The sequence below is a fragment of the Gobius niger genome (genome assembly GCF_951799975.1).
Source record: "Gobius niger genome assembly, chromosome: 8".
In the NCBI taxonomy this organism is placed as follows: Eukaryota; Metazoa; Chordata; class Actinopteri; order Gobiiformes; family Gobiidae; genus Gobius; species Gobius niger.
The window spans coordinates 15770877-15797821 of record NC_136859.1 but is presented as its reverse complement, the minus strand read 5'-3'; the positions used below and the strand labels follow the sequence as shown (position 1 = coordinate 15797821).

The 26945-nt window shown below is 40.4% G+C and overlaps 2 protein-coding genes across 3 annotated transcripts in view; one reads left to right on the top strand and one right to left on the bottom strand.

Moving 5' to 3' along the window:
* The first annotated feature begins 1140 nt into the window (after window positions 1–1140).
* LOC306966187 (rap guanine nucleotide exchange factor 5-like) lies at window positions 1141–16433 on the top strand. Of its 2 annotated transcripts, XM_079560857.1 has the most exons (19): window positions 1141–1261; window positions 1357–1566; window positions 5596–5711; window positions 6291–6385; window positions 10490–10568; window positions 10881–11025; window positions 11105–11202; window positions 12965–12995; window positions 13105–13183; window positions 13980–14129; window positions 14553–14650; window positions 14733–14855; window positions 14924–15102; window positions 15241–15331; window positions 15420–15470; window positions 15694–15781; window positions 15861–15925; window positions 16003–16057; window positions 16145–16433. In XM_079560857.1, the coding sequence occupies exons 1-19, from the start codon at window positions 1259–1261 to the stop codon at window positions 16261–16263; spliced, it is 1875 nt and encodes a 624-aa protein (XP_079416983.1). In that variant the 5' UTR covers window positions 1141–1258; the 3' UTR covers window positions 16264–16433. The 2 variants fall into 2 exon arrangements, with proteins under 2 accessions (XP_079416983.1, XP_079416984.1); XM_079560858.1 differs by lacking the exon at window positions 13980–14129.
* Window positions 16434–19773: 3340 nt separating this feature from the next.
* The window catches only part of LOC306966392 (dynein axonemal heavy chain 11), a 37229-nt gene continuing 30057 nt past the window's right edge, over window positions 19774–26945 (bottom strand). The window contains exons 68-82 of the mRNA XM_079561151.1: window positions 26781–26921; window positions 25772–25942; window positions 25241–25363; window positions 24971–25164; window positions 24748–24896; window positions 24548–24675; window positions 23373–23600; window positions 23010–23201; window positions 21577–21705; window positions 21132–21374; window positions 20879–21061; window positions 20670–20785; window positions 20464–20576; window positions 20245–20385; window positions 19774–20172 (exon numbers count right to left, since the gene is read on the bottom strand). Of these exons, the coding sequence (XP_079417277.1) occupies window positions 19925–20172; window positions 20245–20385; window positions 20464–20576; window positions 20670–20785; window positions 20879–21061; window positions 21132–21374; window positions 21577–21705; window positions 23010–23201; window positions 23373–23600; window positions 24548–24675; window positions 24748–24896; window positions 24971–25164; window positions 25241–25363; window positions 25772–25942; window positions 26781–26921 (2499 nt within the window). The 3' untranslated portion in view covers window positions 19774–19924. The remainder of the gene's footprint in view (window positions 20173–20244; window positions 20386–20463; window positions 20577–20669; window positions 20786–20878; window positions 21062–21131; window positions 21375–21576; window positions 21706–23009; window positions 23202–23372; window positions 23601–24547; window positions 24676–24747; window positions 24897–24970; window positions 25165–25240; window positions 25364–25771; window positions 25943–26780; window positions 26922–26945) is intronic.

Genomic DNA, 26945 nt, shown 5'->3' with positions numbered 1-26945 from the left:
TATAGTATAGTATAGTATAGTATAGTATAGTTTAGTTTAGTTTAGTTTAGTTTAGTACAGAATAATAGTATAGTATTGTAGTATAGTATAGTATAATAGTATATATTGTATGGTATAGTATAATAGTATAGCATTGTAGTGTAGTGTAGTATAGTATTGTATTGTATTGTATTGTAGTATAGTATAGTATAATAGTATAGTATTGTATGGTATAGTATAGTATAGTATAGTATAATAGTATAGTATAGAAATGTAGCCTTTACATATTATCCCAATGTAAAGTCCATGAAAGATATTCATTATAGATGTTTGCATATGACTGGTTAAAATGTGTAAACAAAAAGTAAAACAAGCTAAAACAGTGTGAAAACAAACAGTCTAATCTGGAAAATGGAGATTGGTTTAGCTCTTAAGCCTTGCCAAGAGAAGCAGAAATCTTTGCTCATTCTACACTGTGCTGTATCAGCAGTTTGCAGTCTGCACTCGCTATAGAACGGCTTTCCAATGACTCACTCAACCGTCACACTGCTGACAATGGGGCAAAGGACGCAATAAAACTTCATACCAGGAATCTCCTTCAAATGGACAATATCGTTAATATTTATAATATTAGACACTTCACCCGCCTTGCATCCACTGAATGAGAGAGTGGATGGAGATTGTAAATTGAGACCATTTACAATCTTGAGAGACAATTATACTTCCAACTGAATTGTAATTGTTACATCTCGGGTGAGGTTAAAAGGTGTGGGGATAAAAGAAAGAAATGTTACTGGCCGTCCCAGTATAAATAGTGAAATGTTTTATGGTTTAGAAAGAATAGAATTCATTCTACAAATGTACCAAAATAATAAAAGCATCATTCAGGTACTGGTATAGTTAAACAGTTATTATGTAAGCACTTGTTATACCATCCCTGGTTACAAGAGAGAGTTTGATCCAATGTGGAGTCAAATTTGAGTCACAGATCGGTCCCAGCTCCCTATAAAGGTGTTTCTAGGACTTTACATTTTTTCCAAACGGCAGGACCACCCATTGTACTGTGCCCTTTCTCCTGTCCGCACAGGATTTCAGAACTTCCTTTTGGATACTGTCCTGCTCTCCAGATGTTTCCTGAACACACCTAACTCACTCCCATCCTGGTGGTTTAAGAAAGGCAAGAAGCAAGTCAAGTCTCTCACTGAAGCCACGCACACTAATGTACTAATAGTGGACAGGAAAAGGACTTTGTTTAAAACTTACACCTTTAAACCCCAAAATGGTAAGTGGCCTTTATCACTTGCGCTTGCACTCATTTAACTTATCGACTTTCTGAGGGTGCAGGGTAAAGTCTAAAGATTTGTTGCTATTTCAAAGGGTGAAAAGCGCCAAGCGGCCAAGCAGTCAGTGATGTGGGACTGTGGGCTGAGGTCTATGTTCAGTGCACCTCCAGCCCTCCACCCTGGAAACATGTGCATTCTGCAGTGCAAGGAGGACCTGTCCAGACTCGAGATGGTTCAACGACTGGCAAAGGATGGATGCCGTTTCTTGCAAATCCACGGAAAGGTCTCAGAGAAGATAAAAGAGGTGAGTCACAGCATTATATGCAAGGGGTTCCCAAAGTTTTCAGACAGGGACCCCCAAAATGACCATGCGAACAACCTGGGAATGCATTAGTAATATAGATAATATCAAGCTAAAAACATCTCAAATCTGGTTTAGTAATATTGTTTAAGCTATGGTGTTTTCAATTTGGAATTATATTAAGTACGCTCTCAGTATTCTTTTTCAATCTTGGGGCCCCAGCTTCACGCTCACGACCTCCTGGGAGGTCCCGACCCCCACTTTAGGAACCACTGGTATATGATTGTTATTGTTGCAGGACAGTGTTGTTGACTTAAACATTTCTGAGTGCTGGTGAACTATAGTGGTGATGCTACATGGCGTACAGCATCACCGTTATTTTGCAAAGGTGTGTTTTATTCAAAAAGAAAAGGTTTTAGCTTTAGTTTTAGTTTGTTTGCTTATCTGAGCAGTTAACATTTTGCTCAAAAGGAGTGGGCCGAAGCAAAGAGCTTATAAGCTCCCACCTTCAAAATCCATACAATAAAATAATGCAAAGGAACATAGTAAAAGGAACATAATGCAAAATGAAAAAAACAACAAGGAAACAACAAAAAAAGCAGTATCCGATCATGGTGGAAAAGACCATTTACAAGATGGCATTTATATAAATCATACATTCTCCAAAAGGGAGTAACATTGATTACGAAACAATAATGCTACAAAACCGAAGCACAACTACAACAACTGTCTTGTTTCATGTACGATGTGTAGTACAAAGCAAGTAACAAAAGGCGATCATTAATACATTTCCTTCAGATGGTTAACATTTCCTCAGTATAATATTAAATTGTGCAAACTTTTTCTTCCTTTTAAATTTTTTTTAAGTGCAATGTATTATTTATTTATTTATTTATTTATTTATTTATTTGAAAAGGAGGGACAATACATATTAATGAACATTGTAAACAATGTAAATATGCCAGATTATAGCCTTAGGCTAATTTCCATCTGCAGACCCCCTGGCAGGTTGATGTTACACACGAGTTAGTAAAAACATACAGAGACACTATATACAGACTATGTACTGAGAGACAGGAATGAGAACAGTGATCACATCATGTTAAAACAAATAACAATAACAAGAGTGGACAACAGAGGAGAATATAGAAAATAGTAAAAGCATCGACTGTATTGCACAAACCTCAATAATGCACATGCCCTGACAGACCTGATATTGCACTGACCCATATTGCACCATTCATTTTTACTCTGACCCGCATTACACTGACCCCTATTGCCCAACCCATTTTATCTGACCCTTATTGCACAACCCGTATTACACTGATAATTGTATCTCTTTTTTTTTATAATGCACTAAACATGATCACATGTTTGTGTGCCCCTCAGCCACACTTTTAAATGACTCCTGAATGTAGGGAGACTTGTGCTTTCCCTCACTGACAGTGGAATACTATTCCAGAAGCTCACTCCCTGACATGACAGGACGTTCTGTGAAAAGACAGTCCGCTTATCCGTTAATGATGTGCGAATATGTCTAAAGTTGTGTAATCCATACACAGTGTAGTGCATTAAAAAGGCAGAGTGTCGAGTGGGCCAGTTGAAAGGGGGAGTAGCTCCTCTTCAACAAACCCCCTTCCAGCTTCCCTAACTAGCTCATTTAAAGTTAAGGCTGAACTTTAGAACAACTTAATTTTATCAACTTGAATGCTGTAGCCCTGTGGGTTTTGAATACAAATCCTGGCAGACTGTGCGAGTGGCATAGGAAGGATGGGTCAAGTGCAGAGAACACTTTTCCTTCTGGGACAATGATGTCAAACATTTTAGGAAAAGTGCCAGAACAAACTGTGCCTTCCCTGGTTGCGCCTTTCCTACATTTCGAAACATCACACCTGTCGTTGTGCTCTCTCTGAACGAAGTGTGTGATTGGCTGACCTTGCTGAGCCGTTCCCTTCCTGCCAGCTGCGTTTATAGCAGCAGCACTCGACAATGACAGGAAGATTTGACGCAAATGAACTGGGCCCAGCCATCATGCCATTGTACTAAGGGTGGATTCCAGTACAGGGAGGCTGTGACCTTTCTCTTTTACATATTTGTGCTAATGACTATGAAAATAACTCTTCAGACTATCTCATCAAGTTATTATTATTAGAAAACCAAAATAAAATTTCTACAATTTTATTATTGGTATGATAGTCCAACATCTTGAGTACAAAAGTCTTGGGCATATCATATTTTTTGTAATCCTAATGGTCTGATATTATGACTTTTAGTTTGATGCAAATCCATAAAGCTCATCTGAGATTATCTTGGGGCATTCTGAGTTTATTTCATGTTTTAATCTACTGCATAATCCAGATTTAGTACTGCACAATGCACATTTTACAGTATGTATGTAAATATCAAATGCATCAAAGTGCTTTGAGGAACATGTCATAAATCCCAGTAGGCGGAAACAGAGATGTTTGATATACAGTGAATGCACACATGTGTAATGTGGATGCTCCCAGGTTATGGGAATTATGCAATACTGACAGTGAATAATGGATTGTGTGTCTTTATTCTAATTCTCTGAATATATGTAGTAATGTGACAGGGACAATTGAAACTAACATGGTGGTGCGATGTGGATGGGCCCAACTTCTCACTCCCTGTATAACAATGGTTTTATTTATGTTTTGGACATATTGTTTGTCAGAATAATGCACATGATTACTTTATCTTTCACAGTAACTTTGGAGGAATGGGTGAATAGCTGAATAAAAAAAAATGATGTTAGATGTTTACAAAGAATAGATGCATGTTTTCCTAATCATCACAGACCAAAGCTCTACTGTAGACTAGAAAACTGGCCTTTCATTGGGTTTGGTTCGATGTACTGTAGGTATATGGCTCCTTTCGAAGCTGAAGATATAAAACACGATTGATTTTCCCATTACATTGTACAGACGGATAAACCACATCAAGGAAGCGGCCTGCTGCAAACATTTCCATTAATGGTCCTGCCTGGATTTGATCCCTGCTGTTTAGTGATGCGACTGCTCATCTGTGTAATGTTAGTATTCTGACAGGAGTCCAAACGCAAATGTCTATCGCCTCAGCTATTGTTGTCTATTAGAGAGAGGTTTTATGTTGATTTCATAAATATTCTATGTTTATGGGTCTATATTAACAATTAGACAGACACATTTAACTCTATTGTTCCAGGAATTTATAGTTAATTGAAGGGCTTTCCGTGCTTGTTAGAAAAGGAATCATAGATAAAAAACCCTCGTCCATTTGTCTGTTGGATAATGGCATGCACAAAGGGGAGGTAAGGGTGCGGCATTTGTGCACCACATGGTCAGCTCCTCATTAGGACTAATATCTCTGCCAGACCCTCTGCTTTCAAGCAACGGCCAACATCTTTGTTTCAACTAATACTGTTGTGATTTTCAAATTGTGAACATTTGCTTGAAACATGATCAACTATGTCACAATCACATGCCTCAATCCATGAATTTGTATTTGATCAGGGACAATGCACAAAAGACAAGACTCGAAAAAAGAACATGTCATGGGCCAGGTTATAGCAAAAATGCTCATTTCCTGGACATGTTGATGTTATACTTAAAAAAGTTCATAAAATGGATAAATCCTTCTCTGAACTCAAAGCATTTTTTTCTCATTCTTAAGAGTTTAATAGTAAAGGTTCATGTTTGTAAATGGAAATATTGGAAACATAATAATAGGACTACCACCTGGCATGTTTTAAATTCTGCTAAAAATAGTAGCGCTCATTGGAGACTGTAGTTTCTGTCAGCACTAGCCTCTTCATATGCAGTGTAATTAAAATATGTATGAGTCCACTGTGTTAATCTATGAATGGGGACCACTGATAAGTACGGAATAAGAGCATATTGAAATTCTCCTTCATTTACAGTGGCGGCTTAGACAGAGCATTATTATGGAAATGAGCTGAGGTTTTGTGAGTGCGAGGAAATACAGGGGAATCTCCTCAGTGATAACAGCCCTCCTCCTCTGTGTGTCCAGCCCCACTGTGACGAGGCAGTCCGCGTGAGTGTGAGCGAGCGGGGCCGTGATGTGCTCGTGCTCCAGGCTCCAGCTCTCAGAGGATCAGAGAGAGGAGGGGCCAGCGACGAGGCGAGGTAAGCCGAACCCTCGCTGTCTCCCACTGTCAGCCGCTGTTTCTGCGAGCTGACATCACTACACTCCACACATAATTGGCAGTGGACACATACAAGTGAGCAGCATGGGACTGAGCAATAGCAGTGCTGCTGCCTACTGCACATCCAGGAGCTCTCAGCCGTGAAGACAGCCAATCCCCCGCCGTCTGAGGCTTCACTGGACACTGTTTAGAGCGACCGATGGATGTATAAAAAGGGGAATGCTTCAGTAACTCCAGGGACAGAGGCGGCGTGAGGGCACCAGGACTCTGCGAGAATGAGCTCTCGAGCTCAGCCCCACACTCTGCTGCTGGATGAGGGTAGACTGGTGCACGCCGTGCTGGTGGAGCAGGAGGAAGATGAGGATGAAGAGGAGGGCTCTGAACTGAGCAGCACCAGTGACAATATAAGTCGTTTGGAGCCCCTCACCATGCCTACCTTTGACGTACCATACTTTCGCTACATAGACGATGAAGGGACAGAGGGAGAGGAGGACTGGAGCAGCCGCTCTCTGTCTTCTATCGAGGAGGACTCGTCCACTGACTCTGCTCTGTCCCACAGGTATGTGGTGGTGTCAGGAACCCCTGAGAAGATCCTGGAGCATCTGTTAAATAACCTGAGAGTGGAGGATGAGCAGGGGAACACACGCTGCGAAGGTCAGTGTAAACAATGTTTACTTTATTTTAAACTCTTCAAATCACAAAACAATACCTGTATTGTTATGTAAAAAGGCAACATGAGGCATGTATTCAGGGCCAACTGACAGGAAAAGTATGTTGCCTGACTTTCTATGTAACTGTCTTCACCTCCTCTCTATGCGACGATAGCGGGGACAGCTGAGTAGACCCCCCTCCCTGTCTTACGGGTTAATCATCTACATCCAATTCCCAAATGATTTGACGCATGCTCTTTGACAAGAATTGGTTTTATGGTTATTGGTGTAAATAGGTTTGAAACAAGTCCAGTATAAGAGCAAAAGACAATCAACACATCCTCTGTCTTCCTAGCAGGTTCATGAATGTGACACTGTTGCCAAGGAAAAAGGAGCTTGTTTGTGGCTCCTGCTGGAACTGTCATTATGGAAAATGATGATTGAAAGCGAGACACAGTTAGACAAAAAAGAGGCACAGAGAAAATTGAACGAATGAGAGAAAAAGAAACCAATAAGGAATACACAGTGAGACCTGAGACAAGAAAATAGAGCAGGTGACAGATGACCGTTCATCAGGATGGAGCCACGCTAAGCCTGCTACAGATGATTACTCAAGCTGATGAGCAACTGCAAGAAATTGATCTAAATGGGCTCTCAGGAGATGTAGCAGGAATTACATTCATATCATTTGCACTACAATAAGATTCTCAGCAGTAGCAAAAATACAGTATTGTATAGTAGTAACATACTGTGGAATATTGTGTTGTTATATTTATTCAGTATAGAAAACCTGGTTTAAGGAATTGACTGGCTCAGGACTGGCATGTTGGCAAAATGCAAATCACTCTGCTTGGATTCAGTCGATTAACTACAATAATGTTGAAAGGGAAAATACTAAATCCAAGACTTCGAGTCAGGATGTGCGAATTGAACTAAAGAATTTATACTTTAATGCCAGTTAATTCCTGTATCTACAGTCGATAACATGCTGGACAAATCGATACCTTGAAGTGCTAGAAAAAAAGATCTATATATTTCAGAAAACCTAGAAAATCTAGTTTGTGTGAGCTCTAAAGCAAAAGCTAGTATTGCAGATCCCTCATGTCCAGTAACGTTATGTTGGTGGGTACAAGGCATGGCTGCTAAAACTAACAACTTAAACTTAGTAAAGAGATAAACAGTTCATGTTCCTGATTCAGTGCTTTGCTAATCGCCTTTAAGGTCTAGAGGTAGTTGTCCGTTGATGGGTCATTCCCATCAGATCACCTTGCTCAGACTCCATTAACAGGAGGCCTCCACAGGGAGCACAGGAGCACGAGGCTGAGCGATGTCTCAGGGTCAACGCTCTTTGACCCTGGCACATCGCTCAGCCTCGTGCTCCTGTGCTCCCTGATCAGGGCAAAGTCCCAACAGAAATTGATCCAAATTCAGTAATGTTTAATTGTGTGACTTGAGTTGGCCTTGAAGCGCTGCCTGAATCCTGACGCTCTGAAACACTTGCCCTTGAGGGTGACCAGCTGGATAACCATGACAGATTGTTGAATTCTCCGGAAGTAGTTGGTTGTGGGGTTAGTGTTAGGTTGTGTGTCTGGCACACTATAATGCAATAATGCACATCCAAAGGACAATTTCATATCATCAGCTTTGGACTTCCTTTTGTGCGGGAAACATTAGCAATGCAGAGAAGCTTGCTGAATTTTTAGCAGGAGATTGCACTTTTTTAAAGAGCACCAAAGGCATATTTGATAAAACTGCATAACAGTAGGTGCAGTTGAGATTTCTTTGATCTTTGTTCTCTTCCAAATCTGTGCTGTATGGTACTATATGTACAGCAGTCATCTGGTTGTGTTCAGATTTAAAAACTGAAAACCATTAGAAGCCAGACATAAAAGCAACCGACTTATTCTATTTTAGAAAGAAATGCGGAAACCCAAATAAAACAGTAACAACAAATTGCTTTGTCAGAACATCTATTTACGGTACTTAATATTTAAAAATAAAAATATATATCTACATGAGTCAGCAGACTATCTCAACCAAACCAACAAATACACACCTTTTTAGTCATAAGTGAGTCGCCCCATGCATCCACGATTCAGTTCCTCACAGATATTTAATATCATGCAGTGAATCAGTGATTGTCTTTTACATGAGAAATGGTCAGGCTTATTTCAACGGCAAGCTTGGATCAATTTTACAAGCGCGTATTGAAATGCGGAAGGAATTGGCAGGTTGATGGATTTCACAGCCAATGGATGCAGAATCAATGAATCCATTATAGACTTCCTCCAAATGAGAGAGCACAGTTTGATTTGATCCTGGTGCCAGAATGCAGCCAGGTGGATCTCACTGCACACTTGTTTATGCAGCTGTGTATTTCTACCAGTTAAAATGCTTCAATTAGTTGCTGTATACAATTACCTATGTATAAATCTGTGGGCCATTCATTGTTTTTGAAGGATAAAACCAAACAGAAAATCCACACATTAACTAAACTAACTAAATTAACTAATTGTTAAAAAAATGTGGTCGAATTATTGAATAACAGAGGGCGTGGTTAGGTGGGGGAAAAAAAACCTTCAATCCATAAGATTTATGTAACACATTTGTGGAGCAAATCCTTCAGAAATAATGACAACTAGTGTCAGTTATTTCTTTCTCGAATGGTAAGTTTCCCACCGTTATGTTGGCTCCTGCCCCGAAGCTGAAATGATGACATCGAATTGTAGAACATTGTAAAACCTTGTGAATCTCCAGGTCATTCACAGTAGTTTTGCTGTATAAACAATCATCTTCGCCTGAGGTCTGGCTGATGAATTATTTACAGTGTTTTCAGCCTTATTAAACTTACAGAAACTACTGCCTGGGGACGTACAGTTGATACCGTAGTGCAAGAAATCAGTATTTGTTATTTATAAGCTTGGTCTGACAGTATGTGGCTGTATTTTTTTTGGTTAGCTGTGTGCTAATTGGCATAAGCAGTAAGTGATGAGTTTGCAGCTGCTGTGCATGGATTAACATAATTGTAACAGGGATTTCTGCAGACCACAAAAGGCTGTGGAGCCTCACATTGATGCTTTCAGAAGAGGTTTTCCTTAATAGGATTTGTACAGCTTTTGCTTCGAGTGTCACACCCGTCTCATCTGGAAGTCACTATTCTATGCGGAAAAAAGCAGTTTGAATGGAAATTCTTTAAAGAAATAAAAGATACAAGTGTATAGGAAAAGTGTATATACAGTACAGTAGTGTCATAACAAAGTGCTATTTAAGTACTTGTCCAAAAAGAAACACATATAAAAACACAAAGGCTATATGCTGTTCCACTATTGTCCACGATATCCTTGTAACTTCAGCTGATCACCATGGCGGCCTTGGTTTTGATTGTTTTACAGAAACAGTTACCCATGTTTCAGTATATACATGTGGCAGATTATATAATGCTATGTGCTTCAAACACATCAGGCTGATGGCCAGGCTGTGTGAGGTGTGAGATTAGAAAGAGCAAAGTAATTCAAACAGAAACATAGAGCAAACACAGGTCACGTCGCGTCAGCTGATGCATGGACATTATTGGCTTATCTCCACTGATACAGATTGCACTAATGATTGTTTGAAAGTCTTTTTACCTTCGCTCCAGAATCACATACAGAGTTTTCTTTGTTGCTTGAATTGGGAATTAAATACAGGGAATTGAAATGCAATATAATGGTGTCCTCCCCCACTTTGATTCAGCCTGTACCTTTTTAATGTATGGAAAAGGCACTACAGTCTGCTGTGCATGCAACATTAAACAAAGGAATAGACTCACACTTCTGCAGCATCGTACCATCATGGGCAATACTGTGGTGCCCCATTGGAGAATAAGATGTGATGGAACAGTATGTATATATACTGTAGTGTATGAACATTTACAATGATGTTGATTCATGTGCCCTGTCCTAGGTGAAAGTAAATGAATACATCTTACTCTAGATGTTGAAGTGGGCAGAAACCTAGTCCCTGAGGAAGTGATTTGGTTTATGCTGAAATGTTTGAATGGAGATGTGTCCAGCTATCAGTTACTCTAATATGTCTTGCTGAAACTCTTGTGGTCATTTTTATTTTCCAGATGCCCTTCTGGATGACTTCCTACTCACCTACCCAATCTTCATGTCGACCAGTGATTTATGTCAAGCTCTAATTGGACAATATCCTTTATGTATTATTTAGTCTGAATAATGATCATTTAAAAACAAACAATGATTCTAAACAACATATTTTCAATGTTGAAAAGTTCACAAAATGTAAAAAAAGGCCTACGACTGAAACCCATAGGATAGTCTGCAGCAAAGTGCTAACAATACTGAAATTGTGGACCCTGCCTCTTTGAGTCAGGAAGACTTTTGTTTTTGTTGGTGGGACCATCTCTCTATTTTAGCACCTCTGTTTTAATCAGATACACATTTACAGTCTCCTGCAGATTTTTGGATGATATCACACTCTCCTTAACCATATCTCACCTTCTGCAACAAGCGATACCGTAGAAAGGAAGACAAGAAAGAGGTGCTACAGCGGAAACAGAAAGTCCTGCGCATGGTTTTACAATGGATGACAATTTGCAGAAGCTTCTTGAGGGAGGACCAGCATGTCAAAGCGTTTGTGAAGGTAGGACACAGAGCAATAGACGTGCATAAAAATACGGGAGTACTCTTTCAGGCATTAACATTAGATACATCCTTTCTAGACGTTGTACCGTTATGCATTGGAAGACTTGTACGAGCATCCGGCTCTGGAGAGGGATTTGCGGGAACTGCAGGAAATGTATCAACTGCATCGGCGAAAGTGAGTCAAAGCTACATGACATTAAAGCAGCTTATAACTGTGTTCCAAACGTCAGAGTCCCAGAGAGTGGCTGACGGCAGCGCACAAAGACAGAACTTCCCTTCTTCTCCAGGCTTTATTTAGCCTCGCTATCAATGATTCTATTCAGGAAGAATCCAGTGTTCTGGGCTTGACTGAAAGGAAGCCTATTATTTTCTATTTGAGAAATCAGGAATGAATCGAAAAGTTTTTAACAAAAATGTATGGAGGAGAATTATTGAGTATAAGTAGAATCAGATCCAAACCCAATAATCAGCTAAAGGGAACATGTTTCTGGAAACTCATCAGGGACAGCTCCCCACCTTGTGATGATTTGACGACAGATGTTTTCTCTGTGGAGGATGATGTCACACCCACTGACTTAGATAAGAAAAAGCCTTTATTTACTTATGTGCTTCAAAATTAGTCGTAACAACTATGTCTTCATCATCAATCATTATTTCATTGATTATTCTTAACTTGTGTTGTATAAAGTGCACAGTTACTGCTATAACAGCACACTTGTGATTTAATTGTTCTGTGGGTGTCACTCTTCTGACAGATGATGTGCCACTCGGCTTCATTTTTCTTGATCTTGACAAAACCAGGCACTACATTGGCCTTTACATCACACCAAACCACCCCCAGTCAGCAGACAAATTGCCACACCCGAGTGCCCCCACCACTCTCTCCCCACAGCCCCCAATCACAGCTCCGTCCCTGGGGAGGCTCTACAGCCTTCCGCCCATCACCAACATGTGCACACAACAATCCCTTATTCATGTTTATATCCAAAGCACACCCTCCCTGCAAGACGTGGTGTGGGTGTTGCTACCTGACATGTTATAATATTTATGAGGCTTCACGATTATCTTGGGGGTGGACTGTGCAGACTGCTTTGTGACAATCTGCCTCAGAAATGCTATTTTTTATAAACCACAGTGAGGCTTTTATGAGATGCATTGCAATAGTAATTCGATTTTCTATTTAAGTTTTAAAATCAAGATAAAGACTACAGATGAAAAGATCATTAGTATGCACTGTCCTTGACATACATTTAATTAAGTAAGTTCACTCTAGAGCACACATTTAAACATGTGTAGGAATTAACATTTGAGAGTAAACTGAAATATATTTCTAAACTATACTTTCTAAACTGTTTGTAGAGATCTATGCTACAAGGTTAGCAGGTTTTACACACAAAAGCCGCAAAGAGACATTTTTCGGTTGCAAAGGATATTTCAGTTTCAAATCGATTGTGATTAATTGGGCAGTCCAACCCTGTTCATGCCAATGCATTCTTTCCATTGAGTGAAATCTTAGGTCATAAGTTTTTGATATGGTAAGCCCGTGTCCTCACTTCGCCTTCTCGTGTCGCGGCGGGAACAGATTGCAGAAGGTTTGAGACAACAGTGGGATTCAGGTTTTTCATTAGCCCAAGCTATAGCTGCGACTGCTGCTGGACAGTGAGGAGGGATCCCCCAGGGCAGGCTTTGTGCCAACATGTCTATTGTGATCCAGCACCAGGAAAACCTCAGGGACTATCCATCACGCCGCACAGGCCTAAGTGATGAGAATAGCCTGATTAAACTAAGGATCAGTCTGGACGGTTAAAAATCTACAAAGCACTCTAATCCTATTGGGATGCTGATCTTGAATAATGGGTTGATTGGTGCAAAGAACTGTATTCATTTAATTTGCTTTGAGAATAGACGTAAACAATATTCTGTCTTTTCTTTTTCAGTACAAGCAATGATTATTCTCCTCACAGAAAGGTTGGTTTTAAAATGCCAAGTAAGCTGCTCTACTAACAATGCAGAATATACATTTTTCGTTCACTGAACATTGTTTTAAAAAAGTATACACATATTTTTTGTTCTCCAGGGCAAGCCGATATTCCACCAGCTGAGCTTCAAAGACAATGGAGTGCAGCCCAGAGTTACACGGAGCGAGACCAAGGAGGGTAAGACATCAGTGACACATTCTTCACACTGTACACAGTTACTAAACTTAAGGCGCATGGCCAGGACAATGGACACGACTTCCAGGGAATGGAGCAGTCTGGAAGAGCAAATTCCTGAGTCATGAGGCAGACTCCTTTTTAGGATGCATTTTGTTGTTTCACATAGTGGCCTCAAGGGAAGTGCTCGCATTGAAAGAATCTTTGAGACGGCCATAAGAGAGGCTTCTTCCTCCAGAAAACAAAGTGCTCACTAAAAAACAGTTTAACATAAGCCACTCTGACCATCTGACCTTCATTAGTGTGGAGTCCTGAGCAGCTGCAGTGAAGTGCACTTGTTCATTTGTCTCTCTCATGGCCTGCTCACGCATTAGATGTGGGATTGTTCGAGTCGTTGCTCAAGCTGTTTCTCTGTTTATGCCAACTTGCTGTTCACAATAAGTCAGTATGGAGCCATGTGTTGATTTGATTGTGTGATTTCTGCTCAACACACAAGTGTTTTACACAAGTAAAAAAGATCATGGTCGACTATGGTAACCAACTGCAATGATATTTGGCACACAAGCCATTAATCACATTTGCATTGCATTGTATTAAAAACAATTTCCGCTATGTTCTCATCTACAGAGATTCAATTTAAATACTACATCACATTTATTTGAAATAATGCAACATAGTTAATGAATGCCCTGATCTACCAGACGCTTCAGTTATAGTATGCTAAGTGTCAGAATAAACCTTATTTTGTTTTATCAAAACGTTATTGATGAAAGCCTGTAATGTGCAACATGTGTTACAGTGTTGTGCCATGTGTACATCTCCATGGATTCGTACCTCAGTGTCTGGGCCAGCTCTGCAATTGTGGCCCATGAGCTGCTGCAGGCAGTGGCTGAGAGGATGGATGTCCCTCTGGGGGATCTTGTACTGGTGGCCATCACTTACCCTGGAGGTAAATGCAATACAATGCACCATTATTCCAAACCCTTGCTTTGCACAAAAGGTTGAATCTGTTGTTTAGCAGTGGGGTTAATGCAGTGACACAGTGAAACTGTCTCTGCCCTGTGCACCATGTTTGCCTCATATACAGACAGTGTCTCATTATTATGCACATTCATTAGCAGTGCACCACTGGGGGATATTTCATCTCAAGGTTACAGTTCTCTGCTATTTATTGTTTGATTTTTAACAACAGTGTAATATTGAAACATATTGTTATGTTAAACATTTATACATCTGTATTTCTAACAAAAAAGCCCTTATTCTCTATGTTCAGTGGCCAAGGTGACAGCTCCCTCAGTGTAGTGTCTGATCTAACCGCTGCAGCGTGCTCCTGACAGGTTTAATAAGGAGCTGTCATACCTTCTGTCTGTAGGTCGACTCCTGCTTCAGCCTCAGGACAGAGTTTTCTCTGAATCATTACGAGCGGTAGGGCGGCTGCATGTGTGCAGAAAGGATCTCTGTGAAGTACTGGTAAGACTACATGCTTTTAAATTTTGTTTTGTCTTTAATTTCATGTAGCTTACATATAACATTAACTATTCTTTTCCACCAGAACCCATTCACAGATAACTCCGAGCTGCAGCAGAGGACCACTCACATGCTCAGTCTGAACGCATGGGATGTGGCTGTTGCTCTCACAAACTTGGACTGGGCTCTTTTTGACTCAATTCATGAGGTTTGAAATGCTGTATACTGTATATGTGCTGTATTGTGGACACTGTGTTGAACTGTCCTCTCTTACAGCAACAACTCATTTACTTCACCTTCAGCCGCCTGACCACCAACGTCCACACTGTGATGTTGGAGCTGTTGCTCAAACGCTGTAATGAAGTGCAGTTGTGGGTGATGACCGAGGTGCTGCTGTGTCCAACACTGTGCAAGCGCGTGCAACTCATCAAGAAGTTCATCAAGATTGCTGCACAGTAATGATCCTTTTCTTTCTGTTCTCAATCCTATAAAAGTAAACCACTTTTGTCATGGATGCCAACTGTAAACTTAAATAGGAATATGGCGCTCTCTAGTGGCAGCTTTGCAAAGTACTTTTTTGTTGTTGTTGACAGCTGTAAAGCTCAGAAAAACTTCAACTGCTTCTTTGCCATCATTATGGGCCTGAACTCTGCAGCCGTGAGCCGCCTCACTCAAACATGGGAGGTACTGATCTTCTTATTGTTGAATGTTTACAATTTTGAACCACAACTTCACTGCACTGATCGTTATGTTTTAAATTACGTTCTTGTAGAAAATACCAGGAAAGTTTAAGAAGTTGTTTTCAGAACTGGAGACAATGACAGTAAGTTTGACAACACAGATCACATTACAGTATAATGCAGTATTAAATAAGACTTTACCATGTGCTGTTTTTATTGTAGCTAAACTGAGTCTTTGGTAATAAACAAATGTGACTTTTTTAATAGACCATCTTTGCGGATTAAAACATAATGACTAACAGAACAAGCTCTCACACGCTCGCTCTCAGAGGATTTGACTCATTTACTTGAAAAATGTCTTCACAGGATCCCTCGCTGAACCACAAAACCTACAGAGAGTCTTTTAAGAAGATGAAAGCACCAAAGATCCCCTTCCTTCCCCTGCTACTCAAAGGTACACAAATCATTTAAGCATTTCAATCTGTATGTCATACAGAACAATACTTTTTCTAATGCATTTAATAATGTTGTAGATATCACATTTATCCATGAAGGCAACAAGACATTTCATGATAATCTGGTTAATTTTGAGAAGTTGGTGAGTTGTTTATCTCCATTACATCCATGAACTCAGCCAGTGAAAGCAGCTGATCCCTGTGTATCTCTCTCATCCAGCACATGATTGCAGAAGCCGTGCGCATCATTCGCCAGTGTCAGAATGACATGTTGGGTAAGTATTCTAACAAGAGGTACAGTTGCTTTAAGATTTCAGAGGTGCTTTTTTTTATCTTTAGTAGTAACTATTATACCTTTTTAGGAAATGGCATGACACAGAAGAGCAGTTCAGAGGTTCGAGCGTACGTTGATTTTCTTCACATCATTGACAATCAGCAGACTCTTTTTGAGCTGTCAGTGAAGTTGGAGCCACGTGCTTAAGGCGTCTTCTACTGTTGTCTGGTCCAAGGATTTCAAGATTATCAAAATAAACTGTCACTCTCAGGACTCGATGAAGTTAGTGCACTCTCCTCTCTGACCACAAGAGGGAGCGATAATACAGAACATGGCATACACTTGTGTCAGGAAAAATACATGTATTTACATCAGTTGTTGCTTCAAATAAAAAGTATGTTATTTTATCAGTTGCAGATGCTGCACAGCAGTGACAATAGTCATATGAGGTGTATGGAGTTTAAAGTTAAATTTGTTTGATGCTTTTGACGCATCCTTACACCGGTGCCAGTGGGGCCTTCTCTTAGGAGCAGGTGCCACACACAGGGTGTCTTCAGATTCTGGTCAGGAGTACCTGACCTCTGGAGGACTCGCCTGCTACGCAAGGAAACTGACCGGTCGATCTCACGTGTGCACTCGTCTGAGCTATGGCGATTCTCATATGCACTGATTTAAACTTCATAAATGGAAGGAGTAATGATTGGATAAGATTGTTATTACATTATATTAGTTTGCTTCATATTTATATCATTTGCTGAGAATATGCATATTTGTTGCCGGCCAAAGATTAAAGCAAATCTTTCCCAGACGTGTGCTGGTACCAAATTTCCAGTATATGAATGTTAATCTTTACCGCCTTTGTTTTTAAACTTCACAGTCTGCAGTCAGTCTACGACTGGTTTTGCTGTAGAACAGTGTGGTAGTGCACCTATGTGTGACTTTCAATCATGTGTTTGGTGCCAAATGTGGCAAAACAGCAGATAATAGCTTGTGATAGGATCTCATTGTTGTGTGACTGTGGACAATCAGTGAAATGATGCAACATACCAGGTCTGTGCATTGATATTTGACATTTTATCTGTGGCGCAAAACACTGTAGATGCTGTCTCTATTATAGCTAATGGCTGAAAGACATTAGATGAAAAGTTTAATGTATTGGGCCAGGTGTTGTGAAATTGTACATGGACTTTTGTAATATTGTTTTGTATTATGATGTTTAGCATTTCTGAAAGTATTTCAATAATGTGCAAACTTCAGGATTAGGTTATTTTGGTCTGGTATTTTAAGTCGTTACTATGTATTATTTTTATTTGTTTTGTAAATATCTCCAATAATTCTGGATTGTTTATTTATTTCAGAATTATTTATTTTGATCCATAAACTTTATTTGAGCCCTTTGAATGTAGGCCTAATGGTTATGTGCACAGTGTTTGGCTGGTCTGCATGACATAGCAAACCATGAATGACCAATTTAATTCAACTGTGTATGCAATAAAAATATTGCTTTTCTAGAACAAAGCCTTGATATTGAAGCACTGACTGCACGTCAACTACTTTTATACTGTGTAATATCTACCAGCTTTTCCCAATGCCTGGAGCGTTACAGCCCTTATTTGGAATGTTTTACCGCTTAAAAATGATTATGAAACAACAAAAACGCAATGACTCTTGGCTAAAATGTAAATTCAAGTGTTAAAACTTTTTTTATTGTTGGTTTTGTCAGTGCACCTGTTTTGGGGGCAGTCTGCAGTGTCTCCGAGGCCCACCAGGGGGGCCTAAAAGCACTACGCCTACTTTATTCTTTGGTCCTTCTTTAGTATATTGTAAAGTTAACATTTGCAGGAAAACACTGAGCATCTAAGTATAGCTTAAATTAATTATATAAAGCATTTGTACTGTGAAACTCGGAAAATTACAATATCGTTCAAAAGTTCATTTATTTCTGTAATTCAACTTAAAATGTGAAACTAATATAGGATATGGACTCATTGCATGCAAAGTGACACATGTCAAGCCTTTGTTATAATTTTGATGATTACAGTCCATTAAAAAAAATATTCTTTATGACATGTTTAATTTGGGTCTTTTACAGTAATCAAAACAATAACAAATAAAGGCTATACATATCTCACTTTGCATATAATGAGTCTATAGTTTCACAGCTTTAGTTGAATAACAAAAATGAATGCACTTTTTAACGATATTCTAATTTTAGTTTCACCTGTATTACATGAACTTGCGGGCTAGTAATCTAGAATTTCTGACTGTGGTGCTGAAAAGTGACCCTGCAAGTCGTGAAATGTTCTAATAAACCCGTCACTGTTCAGAATTTAGATGTTTCAAACATGCTAGAAAGGTTAGGAATGAGTTTGGACACAACTCAATGTCGATTTTTCAATTTCCTCTCACTGTCTTTGAAAAAAAAAAAAGAAAAAATCAGGTATAACACAGTGATTGATATTCAAACATCTTTATTTCAGTTGTATTATTATATTATTTCCTATTATAGGGCCTTTTGAGGACTTAACCCATTGTTATTGCTACGTTTTGGGTCCCCATTCCGTTGCTCAGTTGTGCAGTGAACCCACACAATTATAATAACAGTGCTAAATTTCCATTGTTTGATTATTGTTTGTAAAATAATCTGAACATTGTGAGGGATGTGAAAACTTTAGGCTACATTAGAATACTGTGTAAACTTGTGTGTAATTCTCTGCAAGTTGCCACATTGAACTTGGTGTAACCCAGATGCCCTCGTGAACTCACAGCCAGGTGTCCTGCCTGGCCTTTAACATGATGATCTGTGGCACGACCCCTGCTGCGCTTGGCCTTGTACCCTGCCATTTCCTCCCAAACACCAGCGGCACTGTATTATTTCCCTGTCACCAAATTAGTGGCTAGCTGCTGTGGCGCGCAAATGAGAGGAAGGGAGAGGGCAGACAAACGGAGCACAGGAAGACTGCTTCTTCATTTTCCTCATGCAATACAATACACCCAATCAATCCTCTGTCCTCCGCACGTCTGTCGGGCAAAATTAAGAGCAACACAGCGGTTATTAGAGAAGAGAAAATCGTGTTTGGGAAGATAACACTAATGATTTCCACCAAAGAATAAATGTCTGTAATTTGTCCCACCATTACAGTTTATCTGGGTAAAGAATATTGCCCTGTACATTCCTGGTCAGACAGTGTATGTAAATAATATCCCATATCATTGTGGAGAATTTTGATAATATATCCCTCAGCAAAATCAGGTACTGGGAGTCAACACCAATAAAGTGTGGGTAATGTAGAGTGTTTCTCATAGGAAGCTATCAGTGCCTTTGAATAGGTCTCTTCATCAGGCCCAGATGAATGAATTACACTAGTGTGTTAGTATTCTAGCTTGGCCGTACAAAAGGTCAATGTCAAATGCACCTCATTTAAAAGTCAATAGCAGCCATGCACATCATCTCCTGGGAATTCTGTCCGGGAGCGCTCCAGACAGCATTGTGTATCATTCAGTTAGTAGAGGGCAGCCAGAGAGCTTTTTTAATCTTGACCTTCCAATAAAATATGCTCCCTATCCAGAATTACATGGCCTAAAATGGAGACATAAGCTTCCAACAAATCACAGCCAGACTAAGCCATCTCAAGGGACCAGTTCAGCAGTGTCACGCACAGACACAACAGGTTTGGCAATGGTTAAACATGGCCTTCTTTATTTACTTAATCTCTAAATCTACACATTTACAAAACTCTGCTCTAGTATAATGTACATAATATGAGAACATTTTATATGAAAATACACATGGCCTATTGCTGTTAGAAATAAAATACTGAGATTATAACACTTAATGTTGAATACTACTTAAACTCACCATCTCTCCTCAGAGAGACAGCAGCAGAGCCACTCCTGCTATTATCCACTTGGCAGGAGGTTGTCTAGTTTTGAGATGAAGGGTCCAAACATAGGTGCTGCCTCTCAGTTTAGTGCGATACACTGGACACTCGTATGTGCCCTTCAGCTCCTGCTCCTCTGACAGCACCGCTCTGACATAGACCACAGGCATCGCAGGAGTCAGGTCCCTCAGAACAGCCTCAGAGATGACCCCAGAGTGACTGTCCCAACGAGCCCCTGGAGAGACAGGACATGCTGCTGTAAGGATCTGACACTGCAGACAACACTGGATCCTAAACACATTCAAACCTTCCATGAAGAGCCCGTGGATGTAGGCCCCCTCTCGAGGAGGGTGCCCAAAGTCATCTTTTGTCTTCTTTGTCACATCCACAGTCAGACAAATCCGGTCCAGAGGCCACTGATTCCTGCGAGCAATGCTCTGAAGCACAGCTACAAAAGGTAATGATTGTGAACTTAAGCACTTTAGTAATGTGTAATTATATGATTATGAATTCATAATAGAACAACCTGTGAGAAAAGACTGCGGGTTGAAGAGTCCTGACAGCCAAACAACGGCAGGAAGAACAAAGTCGTGGGTCCAACCGTCGAGCTCTTGACAACTCAACAGCACGTCAGTAAACCTATAAAAACAATAAATGAGTAAACAATGCACACCTTATTTTGTCCACACTTTTTTTATTTAAATTTGGTGTAAAGAAGTGGCAGATACAAACCAGTGAGCCAAAGTTTTGGTGGAAGGGTAGGACAGTCTGGCCCAGGCGTCTGGAACAACATCACTGAACAGAGCAGACTGTAGAGTTTCCATACTGGAAGACATTGTCAGCTCTCCCTTTGAGTGAAGAAAATAGACATATGAAAGATGATGCAAAATGTCTGTAAAAAAAAACAATGATAATTTGATAATAATTTAATAATCATTTACCTTCAGACCAAGTTCCAACTCATTCAGTGACCTGCGTATCTCCGTGATCAGGTGATTCATGCGTTCACACTCCTGGAAACAAATTAATACATATGGCGTCCTCTCACCAGCTTTGGACATGATCTCTGCCATGTTATACTCCTCAGGCAACCTGTCCATGATGTCCTCAATAATGGATTTCACCTGCAAAACAATATCAGGTTAGTAAAACGTGGCCCTCTACATTCCCAGCTGATTGTTTTAGCAATAGCACCTTGTCCTCTGTACTCTGAGCAGCTCCCTCTCCTCCGGTGCAGTCGCGAGGCTGGAGCTCAAACAGGGTCCGGAGCAGATTGTCAGAGGTGACCGTCAGGCACTCCAACTCAGCATTGAGATGCAGACCGTACAGAGTGGGGTTTTCAGAGGGAAGATGTTCGTCGATGTAGCTGTGGTAGCCACCGTAGTCCATAAACGGAGGAGACAGGAAACCAGGGCACAGAAGCAACTCATCTTCAAACTAGAAACACAGTACATACACTTGGAATATTAGAAAATTAGACTCTGTGGATGTTCAATGCAATTTAGATTTAGATCTCCAGAGGGCAGCCTTTACCTTGAGCACATTAAGAGTCCTATAGCAGCAGTAGCTTAAGTTTATATACAGTACATGCCATTTTGTCATTTGACTATACATGTATTTTGTGTGAACAGAGACTGACCATTTTGGGATTCATGAGTTCTTGCAGGTAGGTGCGACAGACTCTTCTGTCCCAATCATCTGTGATGTGGCCACCATACATGATTTCTCCAAAAAGGTAGCACAGGTCCTCCCAGGGCACCTGCATGGACTAAAAATGTATTCAATGTAATCAACAACTGCAATAAAATCAATATTATGTGAGCCGAACAAAAAAGCAATCTTCAGATGAATATGAAAAGCATGAAGAACATTTTGTCCCCATAGAATGAAAAGGTTCTGTCTACGTTCTGAGTAATTCTAAGATATTTGGTCATACCGCCTTTGCGATGCCCAATCCCGTCAGACCTTGGAAGCTAAGCAGGGAAGGGCCTGGACGGTACTTGGATGGGAGACCGTTTAGTAACACCAGGAAGCCTAGTGAATGTAGTGTGTGAGTGAGTGGTTGGTGGTGGTCGGAGGGGCCGATGGCGCAGACTGGTTGCCTCGCTTCCGTCAGTCTACCCCAGGGCAGCTGTGGCTACAATAGTAGCTTACCACCACCGGGTATTGAGTGAATGAATAATGCAATGTAAAGCGTCTTTGAGTGTCCAGAAAAGCGCTATATAAAACCAATGCATTATTATTATTATTATTATTATATTTAGGTTTTAAGTTTTGACGGAAATGAGTGATGTTGATCTTTTTGCTTTAAAAAAACAAAACAAAATGTCAGATACTGTAGAACCTTATGTCTAAGAGGACAATGTGTAATGCCAGTCACCATGAATCAATTATTTTGTATCTGCCGTCGTCACAACTCTTTATAAGTTTGCGTGACCATATAAAAAAAAAAACACACATTGAAATAATTCATGATGGAGCGCCTCTTGCTCAGAGGGAGACGATGATCCGTGAGGGTGAAGGAGGATGAAAGGGACCTGTGATTCATAACAAATGACAAAAGCTGGAGGTTCACAATCATTTGTACCTGTATTGTTTTGCAAATTGCTTCCTTCATCAGCTCTAATTGCAGTGATCACTTATGTAGCGTCGTGAACTGTCACATTGGCTGCATGTAATTACATTTAGGAGAACGCTTCATTGCCCTCCTAATGAATCCTCTGTATACGCACATACAGGTTACTGTTTGGTTAACATAATGAAGGACATTCGTTTTTGGAGGGCAGAACACCTACGAGACATAATTGGTTGTGACCAGAGTAATAGGAGTTCTAAGAGAAATCATTACAAATTCTAAGGGATGCATCAACCAAGAATAGATTTTTTTGTCTCGGCTGAAATAAAGCTAAATTATAGGTTGCATTTGATCCCAAGAGGAAAAAAAATATGAAGAGTACATTTTAAAAAGGGAATGAAATAAGCAGTTTTTATGCTACAGGGAATATCGCTATAATAACAAAGTAAACATTTTAAACAGTATTATCGCAATATACTGTATTAGGAAAAAAGCACCTTTGTGTTGGCCTCTAGATAGTTGTATAAGACACTACTGGAGATGGTGAGGTCTCCGGTGCTGAAGGGATACTTGTGGTTCCAGCCTTGGGGACCAAATTTGCAGCGCTCAATTAAACTGGCGTGGAAGAAGCAGAGCGAGAAGAGCATCAGGTTGAACTCCTGTTCTCTGGAGCACATGTCCAGCGTATCCTGAAAAACAAACGATTGATTTAGTTAACCACTTTGCAGATTAGATTAGATTAGATTAGATTATTTGAAAGGTGACGGCGCAATTTAATAAGTGGTTTACAAAGCCAGGATTAGCCAGCTGATACTTTTACATCTGTAATAAATTATGATTTTGTGGCGATTGTAACTTACTTGACTGAAGTTGTTGAGAGCCGCGTGCAGACTGGCATTCATACCCGTGGGCGGCTCATTGGTAATTTTAATGGAGTTCTCCAGTATTCCTCGGGGGATGACATGCTGCTCAGGACACGGGGCTGGTTCACCGGTCATAAACACTCTGAAGTCTGGGTGACTGTTTTTGGATGAGGTTTCCAAAAGAGCTTCCAGGGAGAGCAACCAGCTCGCAACGAGATGGACATTCTGAAAACACGTACAATGCAAAACGCCTTTATTATTCATTCACCTCTTACCCCCGCCTCAACAGAGCGCATTATCTCCAGTTCGGCTTTACCCAAATCTAAAGGCTTCTTGACTGGAGAGCAACAGCATAATGCCTCATTTGAAAGCCAAAACCTACAACATGACTTTTTTGTCACGCTGTCGCTGCTTTTTTGGCATGTTTTTGTCGGTGTTTGTTGCTTTTTAATTGCTTTTTTAATTGCTTTTTGCCATATTTTTGCCACTTCATTGTTGTGTTTTTGTCACATTTTTTGTTGCTTTTTGCTTCTTTTATTCAAGTTTTTTTCATTGCTTTTTGTTGTGTTTTTGTTGCTTTTCCGAGATGTTTTTGTTGCTCTTTTGTCACTTTTTTTTTGCCTTTTCATCCTCGCTTGTGTCGCTATTTTGGTCCTTTTTTACAAGAAGCTTTTGGATTTGGGTAAAGCCAAACTGGAGAAAATGTGCTCAGTTCAGGTGGAGGTGAGGATGTTAATACATAGCATTTTGGGAGCGAAGTTAATGGACAAAGGTCAAACATTTCTGCGTCTCTCAGTTACTGTTGTGAAGTGGTTTAAAGCAACTCAAGAAAAGTTCAAAGGCGGCAATCACAACGTTAACTTAGTCTTTATCCCTGTATATTAGAAAATCTAAACACTGTGCTTCTATTGTGATTATTACTTATTGTTCCTTTCTCCCAGTGTATTTCACAAAACTATGACTGTGCTGTACATGCCTGCAGTTCAGGGGAGGAACAGAGCCTCAACTGGAGGATTCTCCGTTAGATGAGATGATTATAGAGTTGATTCAGCCAATTATAATTTCATTGAACCAAATTGAGTTCATTTCCCCTGCTCCAACTGAGAGACAATACCATTAGAGGAGCTGGCAGAAGTGCAGCAATAACCTTTGACGAAACCAGTGTCCTGTACCTGCAGAATTACCCAGTGTCCCAACTGAGAGGCGCTTTCTACAGCCCTTTCAGCAACCTCCTCTTGCCCCTGACCTAGAGACACATTGTACAGTGTGCCTTGGTCAATGGAAAACCCCAACTTCAATCCTGGAAAAGAAGGGAATATTATATTAAACATTTATTAAAAACCCACTTTGTCACGCGCAGTGAGAAATTTACCAAGTTTTTCTAAATCTTTCAGTGGATCGACTCCAGGGGAAAGGATGAAAAAGAGAGGGTCATCAGGGCTGCTGTCTTCATACAGCTTTTCAAATTCAATGAGTGCAGGCTCAACGTATTTGGCCCCTAATTTTTCCTCGACAAAGTTCCTGTAGGAAGACATTATGCACAGTTGTAATGTGACTGATAATGTGAAAAAATGTATCAGTTTCTAAAAGATCACTTTAAGGCGTAGGTGATTCTATCAGGACGCAGTGCCCTCAGGATAATGAGCTTTTGGAGCGAGGTCTTATTCTTCCAGTCGTGGGGAAGTCGCTCTTTCTCCGGGCAGCAGGACTCGACGATTTTCCTCCAGTGTTTTGGTGAGGTCTCAAAGTCTTTGTCCAGACCATTTAGGTTTTCCAAGAGGGACACTGCCTATAATCAAACAATTAAACATTTCTTCATAAGGAGACCAGTTCGCATTTTAATATTTTCACTTGTACCAATATACCTTTATTGCTCCCCACGTGTGTGGTGAGAGAAAGGTCACAGGACAACATTTGCTCGGCTCCACAGGAAAATGCAGCAGGAAGTCCAGCTCTTGGATATCAAGCTTTCCCTGCTTAAGAAGAATCTGTCCAGGAAAAAAGCATAAATATAGGGAATAAGCTTAGAGACATGTGCGATAGTTAATCTCAGTATTTTGGACCAGTTTGCTTTTGCACAAGCTTGCACACCACAATTGCAAATCCAAATTTCAATTTAAACTTTTGATTGGTAATTCACTAGAACACATCCTCACTGACATCATCAAAGCTGGTTAATTCCAAGACAAAGCCCAATGACAAAACATTGCATTGACCCGTCAGAACCAGCCCCCTTGTCAGAGCCAACTGTCTGAACAGACACCTGTGTGAGAGGTAATCAATAGCAGCGTATGCTCTGTCTGACTGTCATTAATTGATGTTAATGTGGAGCAGAAAAGTGTGTGATTGATGAGGATGACAGAGGGCCACCTTTGAGGACGCACCACACGCCTCACCTGGAAAGTAATATGTGACAAGAAGGTGAGCTTGTCTCTCTCAAACAGGCCCTGGCTGGTGTACAGGAATACAGAGTAGGTGATGGCTTCAGCGAGGGTGTGCACTCTGGTCCGCACGTCCTCATCCCACTCAGCACGCTCCATTGCTTTGCTAAACGCCGAGTTAAAAGTCTGGAAAAGATCCAAAAGGAGGAACGCTTTGGTTAGTGGTACATGCCAACAGCTTAATGGGTCAATAAAATGATCAGTCAATATGTCTGCAGTCTACATGTGTGTTATTTTTGTGTTCATTATAAGCAAAAGCTAAAACATAAATATAAAGTTATATACCGTATATTCTAGACAAGTTGCACTTTTTTTCATAGTTTGGTTGGAGGTGCGACTTATACTCAAGTGCGACTTATATACCAAAATATGTAACTTCACATGTTTGTTATTTTCATACTGACAGCCGCTAGAGGCATCTCTCGGCTTGTGTACCAGTATCTGCTACACCTGTACCACTGAAGATCTTTTTTTTTTTAAAAGGTAATCGAGCAGCAGAAAGAAACTTGCAAGGGACTGACGAAAAGCAGAGGTTACTCTTACTGCAATGAAGAAAACAAAACAAAAAAAATCACAGGCTAAAAGCTATATGGTCACAGCTAGAGGAACGAGTTCGCAAATGAGAGCTTGAACAACGTGATGCCAATGGTTGTTAACGCAGTTACGCCTCCATGCCCAGGTAGTTGCCAAGGCTGGTGCGACTTATACTTATAGTCCGGAAAATACAATAAGTATTTTAGTACTTTCTATAGCACTATAGTAAACCTATGATTCACCTACGTCACTCATAGGTTTACCTACGTGAACCTATGATTCACATAGGTAAATCATGATCAACTGCTTGTTGACGTCGATTACATCATCTCAGCACATGTAGCCCATAATATGAAGGGAACACAAGCAAAACAGCAGAACGGTTTTTGTACATCAGTGCCTTCCCTAGACATAGAGGAAAACATGTTACCTTGAGCGAAAATTGGTACATGGGGTTAATCTTGCTGAGGTCATTTATGATGAAGAAGAGAAGCGACGCTCTCACTGCTGCAGGGCGGTATAGTTCTCGAGCCTCGTTGATCTTTGTCTCGTTCTCTCTGGCCTCCACCACCTGTGTGTTCCAATTGCACAAAAT